We start from the raw sequence: 12,967 nt of genomic DNA, 5'->3' as shown, positions 1-12,967 counted from the left end.
AGGCTGGTGAGGCCCCTCACTGCTGGACACAGAGTAGGACTCACAGGGCCAACTCCTGGGATCCCACATGGTTCCCAGATGATACACGTCCGGGCTGGGGTGGAGGACAGGACCCCAAGCCCAATAAGCAGGTGTGGGGTGCACAAGTGGGATCAGGAGGTTGGCAGAGGCTTCTCTGAGCTGGTCACTTCAGGGGAGGCCAGAAAGGTGAGGGCTTGGGGAGCAGACGCAGCAGGAGCATCAGGGACTGTGAGGAGGCCTGAGGCTGAGAGAGCTCCCTGAATTGGAGGAGTCACCTGAGCCAGAGGGGGCCCCTGGGAGAGCAATGGGAGGGGGTCAGAGAGGAATGGGGAGACCTGGGAGCCCCTCCATTAAGCAGAGGGATCCCCTGAGGGATGAGACAGGGAGTTGACATGAGCTGACTGAACAGGATCATGGTCTTGGAAGGAAATGGACTGGGAGAGGTGAGGCTGGAGGTGGAGTGGTGTGACCCTTGGGCCAAGTGAGAAAGGAGGGTGATGTGGAATAGGTGCTGGTCATGGACATGAATTGAACATTTGGGTGCATTGGAAGAAGACTGGGTGGGGGGGGTGGATCGTGAAGATGACCCTGGAGTTTGTGGCAGAGATAACTGGGTGGGCACCTGTGGAGGGGAAACTCACCTTCACTGAGGAGGGGAAACCACAGGAAGTGAGGGGTGAGGGGAGGCCCAGGCCCCCCCTCGGTTTCCTTGGAGACATAGAACTAGGACTTCCTGGTAACCCTGTATCCTGGAGGGACAGGATCTGGTCACTGTGACCAGGTCTCAGGTGACATTAACATCTGAACGAGCTGCAGGACCCGTCCACACAGTGTTGGCAGGACCAGGTCCTGGCAGCTCTTGGTGCCCAGTGCTGACTCCTGGGGTCCAGGGTGAGGATCTCCTGGGTCAGCTGCTCTGAGGAGAAGAGATCAGCCTCCCTGGGGGCTCCTCACTGGCCCTGCCATGTGAGGTGACCTCTGCCATGAGGTCACTGGGGTGATCAACATTGGGCACAGGCAGAGCCCTACTTGGGGAGAGTGTCAGTCCTGATGATGGGAAAATATATTATTGAGCCATTGGCTTAAGAGGACACATAGTGTGCGGGGGGAGGGAGAGCCACTGGAGGGGAAGCTCACTCCGCTGAGGACCTTAGGCTGGTCTCTGACTTGGTTGCTCCTGCCCAGCCCCCATGATGCCTTCCTGGCCAGACTTCCAAAGGACTGAGTGAGGCAGGACTTTGTGCCCGAGGTTGGATCAGGTAGGTCCCTGGACTTTGGCTCCCATGTGGCCTGCCCAGAGTGCTGGAAGGAGAGGCTGATCACCTCTTGGGGAGACCTCGAGGGTCTCATGACGTTTTGGTCGGGAACTTGGAGCTCCCATAAAGGCAGGGATGGGATGGTTATAACCTTCGGGATGTGTGTGTGTGAGAGAAAGAGAGTGGTGTGTGTGTGTGAAATGTCCACAGCTGCAGCTGCGGAGACACATTGGGCTTTGCCTGTGGTTCTGTCCACAACTCATATAGCTCAATGTTCCTCTAATGTCTGGACTTGTCAAAATCTCTGAGAGGGGGACGGCCAGGAAAGCATCTGTGTGCTCCCCCTTCCCTCGCTGCAACATCAAATAAATGGGAGGGAATTGGAGCAAACAGAGGGTCCTGGAGACCGTGCTTAAAAAAAAAAAAAAGGAAACTCATAGGGAATTTTCTGCCCCACTTTCTTTAAAACCTAAGGGACTGTCTTACAAATATAACTTGAGAAATGTTTTCCTCTCTGAAGGAGGGAGTTAAAAAATATTTAAAAATAAATTAATAATTGTCAGTGTTGTCAGAAATTTTGGTAAAATAACTCTCTCTAAAAATTAGTGCAAATGGCCAGAATTCTAAATGGAAGAGATCTCTGTGTCTGTGTCTTTGCCTTTGCGTCTTTTGTCTCTGGAGGTTGCTGTGTTAAAATTATTACAAATGGCGCCTATATTAAATTCTAATAGAAAAAAACAAATTTTGAGATCGCGATCTGAAATTTTTGGTAAACAAATTAGTTCAAAATGCAATGGTTTAATTAAAGCATACATGTTTTAAATTTATAATGTTGGCAGTTAATAATTCTATTGTACAATTAAATGTGTTTATTTGAAAAAAAAGCAAACTTGTTTGTCTTAACAAGTTTGTCTTTCCTGTATTTCTCCCAATCCCCCTTGTTTGATACAGGTGCTGCCCTGTGAGAAATCCACAAGGGCATCGAAGGGGGAAATGATGTCCAAGGAGAAGAAGGGGGTTAAACAGCAGAACCAGCTGGCGCCTACCCGTCTCTGTGCTGATCTCTCTCTCTCTCTTTTTTAAAGATTTGTTTATTTATGCATACAAGAACTGGGGTACAAGCCAGTGGTGTGGAGGGGGGTGAGACAATTCACCAGAGACAGAGTGGGGAGTAGAACAGCCAGACTGACGAAATACACTGCTGAGGGGAGCAGCGGGGGAGCCAGGAGAGGTCTGCTGTGCCATGTGGGTATCTCCCTGGTGGGGGATTGAACTTGTGCTGCAGTGACTGTGGGTAGCTTCATAGGTTTGCGTCTTAACCCCTTGCACCACCAGGGAGGCCCTCTGTACTGATCTCTTAACCTTCCCCTTTGTAGACCTTGCCCATCTCCCCTTTTTTTTTCCTTAGTAGATGTCTCAGTTTCTACTCCCTTGTGTGCATCACTTCGAAGTGAAAGGGGCCTACACGGCCTCCCCCGTGGCGCAACTGTTGAATTCTGGGTTGCGAAGCTGCCTGCACCCTCTGCAGCGCCGGTTCGATCCCCCGACGCCAGCGAGGGTTCCACATGGCTCGTATACCTCTCCTGCTGCACCCGCTGCTCCCCTCTCAGTGTATTTCATCAGTTTGCCTGTTCTACTCTCCGCTCTGACTCTGATGAATTCTCTCACCCTTCCACGCTTCTACTGTACCCAGTGCTTGAATAAGTAAATAAAAAACAAAAAACAAACCCAAAAAACTATGTTTTTAAAAAAAAGGGGCCTACAAACCAGAGGAAGGACACTTCAGCCAGCGGATGGACAACAGCCCCTGATCCCAAGAATCTCCCTCTCTTGAGGCTACAAATGGATCAACCCACCAGGCAGCCTTAGACATCAAGCCCTGCTCCGGCCACACTCGGGAAGCTGGTTGGTGTACGCACAGCAGAAGCTTGAGGACCTTCTACACATTTGACCTCTTGTTTGTTGTTTTTTCTGTTCCTGTAGTGACTGCCTTTGCAGTCGGCCTAGCCACGGTGGCCCCTGACCCCTGGGATTGGGAGGCACGTCTTCCTCTTGCCTTAGGTTACCTGATACTGTGTATGGACATAATTGTTTTCAAATGTTTGCTAAAATGAGCCTGCTTGCCAGAATCTTCCTACACCTGCTCCTCGCCCTCCCTTCTGTATGTGAGGACTTACCTCCCAAACCACAAGTAACTGCAATGAAGTCAGGGTTTGTACCCAGTCTGACAGAAGGGCCACAAAGAGCAAGGGAGATCTCTGGTCTCTGACACCCTGGGCTTCTTCTGGTCGCTCCCCACAGATGCCTGTGTCCCAGCTATGAGACATAATCAGTGTGCACAAATGGCTCTCGACTGCTCTAATGCGGCTCTTGCTTCAGATTGCTGGATTTTCTTAGGGCCAGGTCCTGCCCAGTATACGGGAGTCATACTCGACCCAGGTCTGTTCCCTCCAAAAGTATCACCTAACTCCTCCTCAAATCTTATCCTAGGTCCTGTGTCTCTGTGGGAAATGCTACAAACCCTTTCACTCCCACTTCTAAGATCTGTGCCACAGATGGCCCTTACCTTGCCTGTGCTCAGGGAGTATATCATTGTGTTACCCAACACAAACAATCATGCTGTGTTGTAAATTTGATGCCTAACTTGGTTATTTTAACTAAAGAGATACACTTTCAAGGTTAAAATCCCCTCACCAGAATAAGAGTCCCCCACCCTGAGCATCCCACTCACAGGGGCCTGCTGACTGCATCCAGAGCTGCTGAGGTAAGAGAGCCTCAAATCCATCATAAAGGGCTGGTGGCTGACTTAAGTCAAATTTGAATGTGCTCATTAGATCAACCCTAGCCCTTCATGCCAAGGTGACTCCTTGACAGCTGTAGTGCCCCAGGACAGGCAAAGACTAGACCTGCTCACTGCTGCCCAAGGAGGTATTTGTATGTCAGAGAAGAGGCCCTGCAGCAGCCAACCAAGTAAGATTCCTCCTCCCCAGGGTTCCAGGACTCTCACCTCATAACGGCCGCTGGGTAATAATCAGGGTTCCCTTAAAAAAGGTATACAGGTGATGCCCTATAAGAAAAATAACTCAGAAGGGCATGAAGGGGGAATGATGAGAAAATACATTATTGAGCAAATGAATATAATAAAGATTCCAGCAGAACTGCCAGCCCAGGAGCAATGAACACTCCAACACAGGCATAATCATCAAGTATGCTTACATCTCTTTCCCTTTCCAGATTCATGGCCAGGCCTCAGCACTCTTAACTACAGGTTGGGCAGCCAACCAGCTGGTCTGTCTCTCCAAGGCCATCCCCGAATGCCTGCATCTTTCCCGCCTTGCCTTGCCACCCTTGTCTGGGAACTTTGCAGCAAATGGCTGTGCCTGCTGAAAAATGATGCTATCCCTGTAACAGACATGGAGACATTGGTGCATAAAAGGAACCCTTGGTCTTTAAATGGGTGCTCAGACCTTGCGGGGCTACCCAGGTCTGGGACCTCTTGCATGAGTCATTAAAGCTTCTCCTGTCCTCACCATTCCTGAAGTACTGCTTGTTTCTTACCCTCTGCTTGGGTAAAAGGCCATAATTTATTTCTACAACACTGACAGGGCCCCACACTCACCCCTAGTTCTGAGTCTGGGAGCCAAGCAGCCTGGAGCACAGAAGGTCCTCAACAGCGGGCACCTCCCCTGTGCCTGCAGGGGTATCAGGGTGCCTGCCCCTCCCCTTTGCTGGCTCCTCTGATCCTGCTGTTTCCCTGATGATAATGGGGGTGCACTGTCCAGATGGCAGGGTGGAGTCTACAGGGTGGGGTCTGCATTTCAGCTTTCACCTTCAAATAGTGTAGGAGCCAGAGAAGGGTGATTGGGTTTTCAAGAGAAAATTAGGAGGATCCCAGGGATCCCACCCCTAGTCAGAGACCCCTCAAAGAGTGCCAAATCTGCCTGTCTCCTCTCCTGGGAACCATCTTCTCTGAGCCATGAGGCCCCTTGGCACCCAGCAGGGCTCCTAAGCAGCTGACAGCAGTTGCTAACTCTGTAAGAAAATTTGGAGTAACACTGAAACTTCTCAAGTTCAAAGGGACGCCCTAGAAGCCCCGCCATTTCAAAGCAGGTATGTCAGTTTTGAAGACATTTATTTTAAGAAGAAAGCGGGGAGCAGCTGGCATTAGGAGGGGTTGAGAAGGTGGTGGGGCTGGGTAGGATGGGAGGTGGCAGAGGAAATGGTCCAGCTCTAAGAGGACCCAGCACAACCTCATCAAAGGTTGTCCTTCACTTATTTTAGTAATGTGTCTGCAATATTTCCTGGGGCAGGACCCTGTTCTAGAGTTACAGGTAGTGACTCTTTAAACATAATCCATGTAATTCTCATTCCAACCTTGGTTGGGAGATGCTGATACTATTCCCATTTTTCTGGTGGGGAATGTTAGGCAAGAAGGTTAAGAGACTTGATGAAGATGGTCACACAGAGAGTGGCCAAGTCCAGAGATGATGTCACAGTCAGCTCCAGAATCTGCCCTCCTGCACCATGGCCTGCCTCCCCCCGAACCCCAGCCAGTGGGTGGTTTGTGGGTTTTTTCTCTGACCAGGACTCATCTTCCCTTCTCTGCTGCTCTAGTCCACTGGTCCCTCCTCTCGAAGCAGAAATCCCCCCGAGTTAGAGAGTGCAAGGATGAAGGCCTCAGTAGGGATATGACCCAGCTCCTGCTGTGTTTGGGGCAGGACCTTGTCCTTGGCCCAGGCAGGTCAGGGCTGGGGAGGGACTGACCTTCAGGTGAATTGAACAAGCAGACAGAGCAGGACAGGGGCCTGTGGGGGGACTCCAACTCCTTGGGGACAGTGTCATGTGTCCTGAGGCTTCTCAAGGACACCTGCACACACTGAGGGGGACGGGACCAAGAGCAAGCACTGGCCTGTCCTTCATGAGGGCCTGGGTTTGGGGAGGGCCTCTGTCCTGGGGAGTCACTGGGTATGATGTTGGGGAGGGGAGGGCAGTTTGCACGACGGGCCCAGGTGCTGGGAATGGAGGGGCCTGGTGTTCTGAGCGGAGTGAGTCTGGGGTGTGGGTTTCTCAGGTTGAAATGGGAAAGGAGGATGTTTTTCTCCAATAAACCTCATGGTCTCTAGAAGCACAGAGGCTCAGAAGCCCTAAAAAGAGCCAGGTCTGTCCTCCTTGGTCAGGGAATAAAGGGTCCCGCTCCTGTTGGTGAGGACCCTGGGCTCTGCTCCCCCCTGAGTCCAGAGCTCCTGGCTGCCCTGCTCCTCTGTGTGGGCCTGGTTGCCACCTGCCCTGTCTCTCCCCAGCCCTGAGGAAATGGCGACCTGCTCCTGCCCTAACTCTGTGCTCTGCCTCCTCCCCTCCCTGCTGCTCCTCCTCCAGCTGCCCCCCGGGGGGTCCCAAGGTGAGTGTGTCCCTCCCTGTCCTGTGTCTTCCTCTGGTGGGTGGGGCCCAGGGGCTCTGGGAGCTCCTCCTTTAGGAATTGTCTTTGTCAATTGGACTTAGCAATAAATGTCTTCAAGTTCCATCCATATTTTTTTAAATGACATGATTTAACTTATTTTTAAAAAAAGTCTGTGGGCCTCCCTGGTGGCGCAAGAGGTTAAGTCTCAGCATTATCAAGCTATCATCAGCCACTGTAACAGGGATCTACACACCTGGCTCAGCAGACTTCTCCTGAATCACCTGCTGCTCCACTCAGCAGTGTATTTCAGTCAGTCTGCCTGTTCTGTTCCCCACTCTGTCTCTGGTGAATCCTCTCACCCTCCACCCCCGCACCTCGGGCTTACATCCCACCTCTTGTATGTACACATAAATAACATAAATCTTTAAAAAAAATCTGAGTACTATATTTTTATGTGTGTTTGTGTTTGCGTAATTTTGCTCTATTTCTTTTTTTACTTAAATATTTCTTTTTTTTTTTTTTTTTTTATAGAGGCATGCTTTATTTATTTGTTTGCTGGTTTGTTTGTTTGTTTTGTTTACACATGCACTGGGTACAGTCAGAAGCGCGGGAGGGTGAGAGAATTCACCAGAGCCAGAGCGGGGAGCAGAGCAGGCAGAAGGACCGAAGTACACTGCTGAGGGGAGCAGCGGGCGGCAGGAGAGGTCTGCATGCCATGTGGGACCCTCCTCTGGTGGCCGGGGAGCAGCCGGGGATCGAACCGGCGCCGCAGAGGCCGCGCGCAGTTTCGCAACCCAGCGCTCAACCGCTGCGCCACCGGGGAGGCCCAATTTTGCTCTATTTCTTTCAATGTATCTCTGTTCCTGTCTCTCTCTTCAAATGGTGGAATATCCACTATGCTTCTGTTGCTTTCCTCATAGAGTTGGTTAGTTCTTCCAGTTTTTTTTTTAATTTTTCTCTTTTTTCTTCTAATTCAGTCCATTATTCTTTATTAGTGTGGGGTCACTGATTTGATCTTCTCTTTGGTCTATTCCACTCCAATAGCTTCTCCAGGAGTGAGTAACTTCTCTGCTGATCTTTTTATAGTCCTCATCTCTATGATGTTAATTTAAGGCTTCAATTTCTGTTTTCTTTTCACTGATTTTATTTTCCAAGTCATTCATTTATTGTTCTGAATTTTGTTTTATCTTTTTTGATTCACTTTTCTGTGTTTTCTCCATCTCCTTGACTTTCTTTTTTCTTTTTTTTTTAAAGATTTATTTGTTTGTTTGTTTATTTATTTATTTATACAAGCACTGGGGACAGTCAGAAGCACGAGAGGGTGAGAGAATTCACCAGAGCCAGAGCGGGGAGCAGAGCAGGCAGAAGGACCGAAGTACACTGCTGAGGGGAGCAGCGGGCAGCAGGAGAGGTCTGCGCGCCATGTGGGACCCTCCTCTGGTGGCAGAAAGCAGCCAGGGATCGAACCTGCGCCGCAGGGCTGCGGGCAGCTTCGCAACCCAGCGCTCCACCGCTGCGCCACCAGGGAGGCCCGACTTTCTTTTTTCTTTTTTAAATAAATTTTATTTTTATATTCCCCATACAATTGCAACCCCCTTATTTTGACCCCAATCCCTCCCCTCCCCGCCCCCCACCCCCCATAGAGTGTCTCTGGTTCATAGTTGTTTGTTGATTCTGATTTTCACTTTCTTATAGTTATTCATTTTCCTGGTCCCTTATTTAAGTTTTCTAGATTCCTGCTATGAGTGAGACCATCCGGTATTTTTCTTTTTCTTTCTGGCTTATTTCGCTGAGCATGATCCCTTCCAGCGCCATCCATGTTGCTGCAAATTGCATGTGTTTATCTTTTTTGAATGCTGAGTAATATTCCATGGTGTATATGTACCACATCTTCTTGATCCAGTCATCTATTTTTGGGCATTTGGGTTGTTTTCAAAGCTTAGCTATTGTAAACAGTGCTGCTGTAAACATAGGGGTGCAGGTGCTCTTTGGAGTTGATGTTTCTGTGTCCTTTGGGTAAATACCTAGGAGTGGAATTGCTGGATCATATGGAAGCTCTATGTTTAGTAGGTCAAGAAATCTCCACACAGCTCTCCATAGTGGTTGGACCAGTTTGCACTCCCACCAACAGTGCAGAAGAGTTCCTTTTTCTCCACACCCTTGCCAACATTTGTTGTTGCTAGTTTTTTTAATATGTGCCATTCTCACTGGTGTAAGATGGTATCTCATGGTAGTTTTGATTTGCATTTCCCTGATTACAAGTGATCTTGAATATTTTTTCATATGCCTGTTGGCCATTTGCATTTCCTCTTCAGAGAAGTTTCTTTTTAGCTCTTCTGCCCATTTTTTTTAATTTTTTTTTTTTATAGAGGCATATTTTTTTATTTATTTGTTTGTTTGTTTGTTTTGTTTATACATGCACTGGGTACAGTCAGAAGCACGGGAGGGTGAGAGAATTCACCAGAGCCAGAGTGGGGAGAAGAGCAGGCAGAAGGACCGAAGTACACTGCTGAGGGGAGCAGCGGGTGGCAGGAGAGTTCTGCGCGCCATGTGGGACCCTCCTCCAGTGGCAGAGGAGCAGCCGGTGATCGAACTGGTGCTGCAGAGGTTGCGGGCAACTTCGCAACCCAGCGCTCAACCGCTGCGCCACCGGGGAGGCCCACTTCTGTCCATTTTTTGACAGGGTTATTTTCTTTGTTGTTGTTGAGTCTCATCAGCTCTTTGCAGATTTTTGTCATCAGTCCTTTATCATTAGTGTTATGTGCAAAAATGTTCTCCCAGTTGGTGGGGTTTCTCTTTGTTTTTGTTATTGTCTCTTTTGCTGTGCAGAAGCTCTTTAATTTGATGTAGTCCCAGCTGTTTATCTTTGCCTTCACTATCACTGCTTTGGGTGATGTGTCTGTAAAGATGTCTTTGATGTGCATATCACATAGTGTTTCGCCTTTATTTCCTTCTATGTATTTTATGGTTTCAGGTCTTATGTCTAGTTCTTCAATCCATTTTGAGTTGATTTTTGTGTATGGTGTGAGGTAGTGGTCAAGCTTCATTCTTTTGCATGTAGCGACCCAGTTTTCCCAGCACCATTTATTGAACAAACTTTCTTTGCTCCAATGCATAGTCTTTGCTCCTTTGATCCTTGACTCTCTTTATTATGGCAATTTGAACTCTACCTGATAGTAAGATGCGATCATCCATATCTTTGTAGTTGCATATTGCAGAGTTGGTCTCATCTTGTGATATCATGTTCCCTTGAGATCTCAAGTTTCTGAGGCTTATTTTGCTGCTTTACATTTCCTATTTTTCAAAAAATGCATCTGTAGTGGTAACTTAGAGAGTTCAACTACTTGTGCTTTCCATCAGGTGACCATGTTATTTTTTTAAGACTTGTAATTTATGCAGGACTAGAGACCTGATCCTTGAGATGCTGAGTCAGAGACTGTGGGGCCTGCAGTCATCCAGCCTCTAGGGTGGGTGCTCTGGCTGGGGCGCGTGAGCTCATGTTTGTGGCTCCCCTGCCACCAGCCTCTCTCAGTTCAGCCCTGAGACTCTCCCTGTGCACACTGTCCCTGAGCTTCAGGAGGGCAGGGCCAGTCCTGAGAGAGTAGTGGGGGTGCATCCAGCTCTGTGCCTTGTTTCTTCACTGGGAACCTTGTTAGCTGGGAGCCCCCATCAGAGCTGTGAACCCCTCACTGTCAGCTCTCCCTGCCCAGGGTCACGTGCCTGTTTGAGTGACCACCACAGCATGTGCTGAGCCTCCTCCATTCTGACCACAGCCTCCAGGTGTCTCTCTATGCCTACCTCTTGCTCAGTGAAGCATGACTCTCCTCTGTGTCCCTTTTGGTGCTATCTGCCTGGTGACTGCTGTATGAGAGTGTCCAGTTTTGTCGCAAGCCTGGTGTTCTCTGGCTGCCCTGTTCACTCATTCGCATTGATGATCCTCTGTGCAATGAAACAGATTTCTCAGGCACCTTCTTAGTACCCCAAGAACTCTTTTGAAATGCACATTCTTGGGTACATCCCAATCTGCTGCATCAGGCCTGAGGTAGGGTCCTGGCATTTTACAATTACAAGCCCTTCTGGTGATAGTGATGGTCAAGGTGTGAACCAGGGAGTTAGCATTTTTTATGGAAGGTCCTGCTATCAGGTACACTAGTGAGTGAGGGAGCATCTTTAACATTATTTCTGGACCACAAGTTGTGGTTGGAAGATCTTTCCCAGATTCAGAATTGTCACTGCTAATCCTTCATTTCAGCTGTCTGCTCATCAGACACCTTCCCTCAGTCTTCCTGGGCCTCCCCCAGTGATGGTGTGTGTTCCCTGATATGACTGTGTCTCTCAGCCTTTCTAACTCCCATGTCTGTGTTCACAGAGAGGTTCCGTGTGTTCGGCCCCCCAGGCCCCATTGTGGCAGAGCTGGGTGAAGATGCCACACTGCCCTGCTCCCTGGACCCAGTCATGAGTGCAGAGAAAATGGAGTTGAGGTGGTTCCGGTCCAGTACCTTCGAGTCAGTGTTCACCTATCAAGACGGACAGGAACGACATGAGATGCTAATGGCCCAGTACGCAGGACGGACCTCACTGGTGGGGGAATTCCTCCGTGTGGGGAAAGCTGCTGTGATCATCCACGAGGTCCAGGCTGCTGACAATGGGCTGTACACCTGCTTCTTCAGCAACGGAGTGTTCCATGAGCAAGCCAGCTTGGAGTTGCAGGTGGCAGGTTGGTGACATGTTAAATATCTCAGAGTCCTGGAGTTCTGGAATTGGGGAGAAAATAAGGGCAATGCAATTTAGTTTTTCATGTTATTTATGAGTAAGAAAAGGCTTATTCATTCATGTTTTATGAAATGTAAATATCCAGGGTCCCTACCACATGTCTGGCCCTATTCTAAACTCTTAAATATAAAAGCAAATCTAATAAAGTTCTTTACTCTGTGAGTTTATATTTGTAGTGGGAGAGGGAACAGTCATAATAAATAACTAGGGCATAAATGACTTTCAAAGTGAGAAGGGATGAGGACAGGAAGCTAAATGGAGCAGGGAATTGGGTGAGAAATGTGGGGCTGGGGCTGAGGGGAGGTTCCAGTAATAAACAGTAGCTCAGGCTGGGGCCGTAGGAGCAAAGACTCCAGGGAAGTGGGAATACAGCTGAGTAGATATCAGATGTGTGGGGGTTCCTTTCTCCCCAGTATATAGACAGATAATTACTATATATTATATGTAATGTGAGGCATACAGCATAATGACTGATTTATATATACAGTGAAGTGATGGCCACAATAGGTTAAATCACATCTGTCAGCTATTATAGGTTTCATAAAAAGAAAGAAAATGAAGCAAAAGGGAAAATTTCCTCATTGTGAAAAAAAATTCTTTGGAGTTTGTCTTTTAACAACTTCCCTACATGTCACACAGCAATGTTGGCTACAGGCATGTTGTACATCACAGGGAAGGGAATTTCTACTTGTAGGCACAGCCCGTGTGAATGACCTGGGGGGAGCGTGTGTTTGGTGTGTGATCTGCTCACATGGAGTCCTCATGGCTGGTAGGAGAGAGTGAGGGGCAGGGTGTTGTGAGGTGACAAACTCTCATAAAAAAATGTGAGCGCATGTCAGAGAGGTCAAGGGTGGCTGATTAATGCTCCCAAAGGTAATCGTAAAAACCTCCATAGGATGTAGATATTTGAGCTGGGATGTCATTTTATCTAATAGGTTCTATAAAGCCCTCAGATCAGATGCAGAAGGGAAGGTGGAGTCCACAGGGCCTGGTGATTGTGGGCAACAGCAGTTAGATTCTTTAGTTTGGGGTGCTGCGCCTTGGGGGCACAGGTATAAAAGTGTGAGCACTGCAGAGAGAAGAGGCTGGGGAGGAGTCACAGATGAGGAGTCCTGGTGCGCATGTTGTGGTATTTGCATGTGGAGCTGTTGGAGATTTTCAGCACAGCAGGGCTTAGCATGTGACTCTGGCATCAGTGGGGAGGACAAGGGCGGGGACAGTATCTGGAGTTGTGGCTGCAGTTACGGGGTGGAGAGGGGGGCTGGTTCACACAGTGGCGGTGGATGCTCAGGAGGTGCCCTCAGTGAGGTTCAGAAATAACCCAACTGAATGGGGAGAATTGGGTCACAGAATTTAAAGTGGAAGAAGGGATTGCAGAGTCTGTGTGATATTTAATGTCACGAGCATTAATAATGTGTATCAGTTGCCTGTCACCACAGTGCTGCTGTGTAACAAAGAACCACAGACAAAATCTCTCAGTGGCCTCAGTGGACTTGTATTCATAGGCTGGAGGGGACTT

General features: G+C 48.7%; 1 protein-coding gene and 1 long non-coding RNA gene across 3 annotated transcripts; both read left to right on the top strand.

Moving 5' to 3' along the window:
- Positions 1 to 739: 739 nt before the first annotated feature.
- Positions 740 to 4,808, top strand: LOC119253252 (uncharacterized). 2 transcript variants are annotated; one of them, XR_008553191.1, is made up of 4 exons: positions 740 to 912; positions 1,207 to 1,280; positions 3,033 to 3,716; positions 4,512 to 4,808. It is a non-coding gene; the product is annotated as an uncharacterized LOC119253252 (long non-coding RNA). The 2 variants fall into 2 exon arrangements; XR_005127019.2 differs by having other exon boundaries at positions 741 to 912; positions 3,033 to 3,188.
- Positions 4,809 to 6,586: 1,778 nt separating this feature from the next.
- Positions 6,587 to 11,400, top strand: LOC119252283 (butyrophilin subfamily 3 member A2-like). The gene is made up of 2 exons (XM_037519470.2): positions 6,587 to 6,675; positions 11,045 to 11,400. Exons 1-2 carry the CDS (start codon positions 6,588 to 6,590, stop codon positions 11,398 to 11,400), a joined length of 444 nt encoding a protein of 147 aa, XP_037375367.2. The 5' UTR covers position 6,587.
- The last annotated feature ends 1,567 nt before the right edge of the window (positions 11,401 to 12,967 follow it).

Source organism: Talpa occidentalis, unplaced genomic scaffold (genome assembly GCF_014898055.3).
Source record: "Talpa occidentalis isolate TD23 unplaced genomic scaffold, MPIMG_talOcc4v2.1 talOcc4.2, whole genome shotgun sequence".
Lineage (NCBI taxonomy): Eukaryota > Metazoa > Chordata > Mammalia > Eulipotyphla > Talpidae > Talpa > Talpa occidentalis.
Note: the sequence above shows the minus strand (reverse complement) of the source record. Positions and strands in the feature narration are given on the sequence as shown.

Bases quoted from the DNA above. Each gene is read 5' to 3' on its own strand.
- LOC119252283 (XM_037519470.2), top strand. From the start codon at position 6,588: ATGGCGACCTGCTCCTGCCCTAACTCTGTGCTCTGCCTCCTCCCCTCC. The intron at 6,676-11,044 runs GTGAGTGTGTCC...CTGTGTTCACAG, and splicing joins GCCCCCCGGGGGGTCCCAAG to AGAGGTTCCGTGTGTTCGGC.